At 34.9% G+C, this 5,259-nt stretch overlaps 1 protein-coding gene across 1 annotated transcript; it reads left to right on the forward strand.

Moving 5' to 3' along the window:
• The first annotated feature begins 1,112 nt into the window (after positions 1-1,112).
• LOC124886569 (uncharacterized mitochondrial protein AtMg00810-like) lies at positions 1,113-1,937 on the forward strand. Its single transcript, XM_047395392.1, has one exon. The coding sequence runs from the start codon at positions 1,113-1,115 to the stop codon at positions 1,935-1,937; it is 825 nt and encodes a 274-aa protein (XP_047251348.1).
• The last annotated feature ends 3,322 nt before the right edge of the window (positions 1,938-5,259 follow it).

Here is a 5,259-nt window from a genome sequence, read left to right on the forward strand (position 1 = left end):
GGGGTACAAGTTGCTTGATATTGAGACAAATACTTTATTTGTTAGTAGAGATGTGAAGTTCGATGAAACAGTTTTTCCCTTCCAAACACCAGGACTTAAATTCGAGGATGATTTGCATTTTATGCCACAACCACCTACTCCGACATGTTACCATAGCCCTTGTGTGATACCTATACCAGCTGATACTTCTGCGGTCCCTACAGAAGCAGCTGTTCTCAATTATGATACTTCTATAGTCCCTGCAGAAACAGATATTCCAGTGCATGAAGAAATAAATAATTTTTTCTGATCTTGAGATCGTAAATAATGATGATCATGCTTTTCCAGGAAACGATGTTGCAGTGGTTGAAGAAAAAGATCTCGTAGCAGCCGTTGTCACTAGAAAGTCCAACAGGCAGGCAAAGCCACCCCTTTGCCACACAGACTATGTTTTTCCTGGAAAGAAAACATCAGCTGGGAATTGTCTATATTCCATTGCAAATGTGCTTGATTACCAGAGCATTTCTCCTTCATATAGAAGCTTTGTTACCAAGATGTCACAAGAAAAGGAACCTAGTTTCTATCACGAAGCTATCAGAGATTCAACATGGATTACAACTATGCATAATGAGATACAAGCTCTAAAAGATAATAATACATAGGTGCTCACACAACTTCCTGCAGGCAAGAAGGCAATTGGGTGTAAATGGGTGTATAAGATCAAATATAAGGCTGATGGAGAGATTGATAGATTCAAGGCTAGGTTGGTTGCTAAAGGTTACAACCAAAAGGAAGGTTTGGAATATCAAGAAAATTTTTCACCTATTGTAAAAATGGTAACAGTCAGAGTAGTCATTTCAGTAGCAGCTGAAAATGGTTGGAACATCCATCAAATGGATGTGTTCAATATTTTTCTTCAAGGTGACTTGAATGAGGATGTATACATGGAATTACCCTTGGGATTTGATCATCAAAGTGATTAGGGAACAGTATGCAAGTTGACTAAGTCTTTTTATGGACTTAAGCAAGCAAGTAGACAGTGGAACATTAAGCTAACCACATCTTTACTTGATGCTAGCTTTCAACAGAGTCACTTTGATTACTCTTTATTTACAACACACCATGGAGGTAGTATGGTAGTAATACTAGTTTATATTGATGACTTGTTGATAACAGGAAATGATCATGAGATGGTATTGGACACAAAGAAGATTTTTCAAGATAAATTCAAGATTAAGGATTTAGGTAACTTGAGATATTGTTTAGGCATTGAGTTTGCAAGGAGTGAGGCTGGAATTCTTATGCACCAGAGAAAATATTGTCTAGAGTTTATATCAGATATGGGGTTGTCCAACTCAAAGCCTGTTGGAGCTCCTATGGAATTAAATCAGAAGCTTACCACATCAAAATTTGATTCATATTTTCCACCTGTTGGAAGCACTGACAAGTTCTTAGAAGATCCTACAAGATATCAAAAGCTTGTAGGCAGACTACTTTACTTGACTATAACCAGGCCAGTTATTGCATGTGCAGTTCAACTTTTGAGTCAATTCATGCATAAACCTAAAATATCTCATATGGAAGCAGCAATGAGAGTGGTTAAGTATGTCAAGAATTCACCAGGATTAGGAATTCTTATGACTTCTAAAGGTGCAAAGCAGTTGAGAGCATTTTGTGATGCAGATTGGGCATCATGCCCAAACACCAGGAAATCAACCACTGGATACTTTGTGTTTTGTGGAGATTCTTTGGTTTCTTGGAAATCAAAGAAGCAAAATACTATCTCAATAAGCTTAGCAGAGGCTGAGTACAGGAGTTTGGCATCTACTGTGGCTGAGATTGTGTGGCTAGTTGGACTGTACAAGGAATTGGGAGTTGATGTTGCTTTGCCAATGTCCATATGCAGTGATAGCAAGTCTTTAATTCAAATTACAGCTAATCTAGTGTTCCATGAATGAACTAAGCACATAGATATAAACTGTCATTTCATCAGGGAGAAGATTCAGCTTGGATTAGTTCAACCAACATATCTACATACACCAGAGCAACCTGCAGATTTACTGACCAAGGGTCTTACAATAGTTCAACATACTTATCTACTTACCAAGCTAGGCATGAATAATGTGTTTCATACACCCAGCTTGAGGGAGGGTGTTAAACGGTTTGTAAAATGTACAGTTGTCCATTGACAGCTAAGTTGTATATAGCAGTCAGTTAGAAACAGTTAGTTAGTTTGTTAATCTAACTTAGTACTAAGATACGTGTAACAGCAATGATCTAAGAGAGTCTATAAATAGGAGCTTGAGGAGTAGCAGTTATTAACACTTGTACTCAGAATTTTTCTTCTCTTTCAGTTGCTGTATACATAGTTTCTCTTTGTTCGAGCTTACAAAAGTACTTTGTTCTTCGTCTTGAATTTTAATAGTTAACAATACAATCATAAATTATTGACATTTTTATGAGTTTATGAACATATATTTTTGTAACGCCCCAAAAATGGTCCCGAGACGTCACACGGTGCTTAGGACCACAAGTGATCTCAAGCTAACCCATGAACTGGCATACTGTTAAGCAACTGATTAAATATATATAAAATTACTGAGTTTACTGTGCGGAAACATAATAATGATGGAATCTGTGAAAATACAATAATGATACAATGGTACATTCTGATAAAATCTGAAAAGAGGGACTAAAATTACATGACTGACTCTAACTGACATCTATGAAGCCTCTACTATACCGACTATAGATAGCTGGGACATGAATCCAACTACCACTAATCAATACATAAGAGTAAGAAAGTAAAGTATATAAATAACATCTAACGGAAGTCCCCAAAGTAGGAGGACTCATCATCTACTGGATGAAATCTGCAACTGTCTGATTCTGACCATACATACTACAATTTGTACCTACATTATGAGATAATATAGCACATAGAAATATATGTGGATCAGTACTTTGAGGTTGTACTGAGTATATGGGGGTGAAATGCATACGTAAAACATAATATCAATCATCATAATTTGTAAAACAGTGCATGCTAAATGTAAATGACTCACATAAGATGTAATATCTGAAAGAAAACTAAAAGTTGTGATCATGAATAACAAATCATACTTTGTGAATCTAGTGAGTCATAACTTTTAGTTCTGAAAGTTGTATTAATGTTCTGTCTGTAAATCATACTGTCTAAGTGTAAAAAGGGCTCACTTCTGTATTTGAAATTTGTAGCTAATATCTTTCTGTAAAACAAAATCTGAATAAAGCTGTAAAACAAAATCTGAATAAAGCTGCGAGCCTTTACATTTAGTTTTCTAAAAGCTTTTCTGTTATTCTTTTACTTTAACTAGCAGGGAAAATACTTTATATGAAGCTTATGTGTAAGGAAAAAATACTTTAAAACTATTCTGAAAGTCTTTACTATTAGGGAGGTTCTCTTAACCGACATAAACCATGTGAGCTACATGGATTCCAATGTCTCGTCCTTCTAAAGAGGAAACCTCACGTTGGGGAGAGGTGTCATACTCTAGCCAGGGACTATAACTTGTTGTCCATGTGATCAATCACAAGCTAAATCTGTCATCCATATAGAAATGGGAATAATCTGATAATCTGTACCTACATTCTCTACACAGTTCTGTGAAAGATAAGGTACGCTAATTCCACACTTCTCGCTCGGTGCTAAATACTACTCCCTTTAAATATGTATGCTCATTCTGTTGGAAATCCACTTTAAAACTAGCATAAGGGTTTATCTGAAACCAGTTATGTTTCTATCTGATTAAATCTGTAAATAAAGTTGTTCTTAATTCTGTAATCTCTAATAATCTGTAAAGTGGATTTCAAATCTTATCTGAGGACCAAAAGGTCAAAGCTTTACTATAAATCTGTAATAAACCATATCATAAAATACTTAAAGCAGCATCTTTCTTGAAATAATAATATTCAATCTTGGGATAATAACCCATGCTTCAAACTCATGTAAATTCATAGTAAATCATCATGCTCAATATGCTTCTTGAAAATACTTCAACAATATTAAAATAATAAAATCAAGAATCACAATATCATGCTTAATCTCAATTGAAAAATCTAGAAAATCGCATTACACGCATAAAGATATGAAAATAGTCATGCAATTCAACATTCAATCACTTGTAACATTCATAATCTTCAAATACTGATGATTGGGTATGAACCCTACTTTCAAATAATAAGAAATTTGCTGAAAAATATAATTTTGGGCACGAGGACGAAAGGAGATCCTTGTTCATAAACCCCACATACCTTAATAGATGATTAGATGTAGAAATCTTGTATTTTGGATTCCTATTTGAGTTCTTGATTATCTTGATTTTGGAATCCTCAATTTGGAGCTTTCTTGGAGAAACAATGGTGGATTTTGATTTTCTTAGAGAAGGAGCTTTGAGCTTTAGTTTTTTTTTTCTTTTGAAGAGAATGGATGAAATTACGCTTAATAGGCTTAGAATGGGTTAAATTCTTTGTTTTGGATGAATTGGGGTCTTGGGAAATGACCAAAGTATCCTTTTTAAACTTTTAATCGAAACTGAAAAAGCAATATTTTCCCCATTTTGTAGGCCACCGTGACGCACCACTATCGCGGTGGCTCACTGAAAAATGATGAGTGCGAACTGAAAGTTCTCCGCGACGTGGAGCTATCACGGTGCTCTATAGAAATGTCGATTTGGCCACCAACGCGACGCGGTAAAATCGCGTTGGCTTACTAGAATTTGACAATTTGAAAATTGGACTTCTCCGCGACGCAGAAAAATTACGAAGGTCCACCAAATTTTGACGATTGGGAATTTACCCTTCACCGCGATACGGTGGTTGCTTTAATGGCACACTGCTTTACAAAAAAGCCCTAACTTCTCAACCGAGTGTCGGATTTGGACAAATTTGGTATCGATGGAAAGCTTATTTAGTTTCCCACACCATGGAAAGTCCAAATTTGAAAATTTTCACTTGAAATAAAAAGGTATTCATTTTTAAAGAAAATCTTTGGCTTTCTAGGGATAAATTTAAGCTAAAAAAAATACGGGATATTCTAATTTTATAGTAATAAATAAAAATGTATTTCTTCAAATATTTATCAAGTCTTAATTTTATTCATAATTTCACGTGACAAGAATTAAGCTAGTTGATATATGGTAATTTGAGCTTAGTGTTACATTAAATTAAGGGAAAAAAACTAATACATTAAATTAAGGGGAAAAAACTAAGTTCATCAAAATGAACCTCGAGAATCTATTA

This window comes from Capsicum annuum, chromosome 8, assembly GCF_002878395.1.
Source record: "Capsicum annuum cultivar UCD-10X-F1 chromosome 8, UCD10Xv1.1, whole genome shotgun sequence".
Classification (NCBI taxonomy): Eukaryota; Viridiplantae; Streptophyta; class Magnoliopsida; order Solanales; family Solanaceae; genus Capsicum; species Capsicum annuum.

What these genes read in the sequence shown, in the direction of transcription:
- LOC124886569 (XM_047395392.1), top strand. Translation starts at nt 1,113, where the DNA reads ATGGTAGTAATACTAGTTTATATTGATGACTTGTTGATAACAGGAAAT.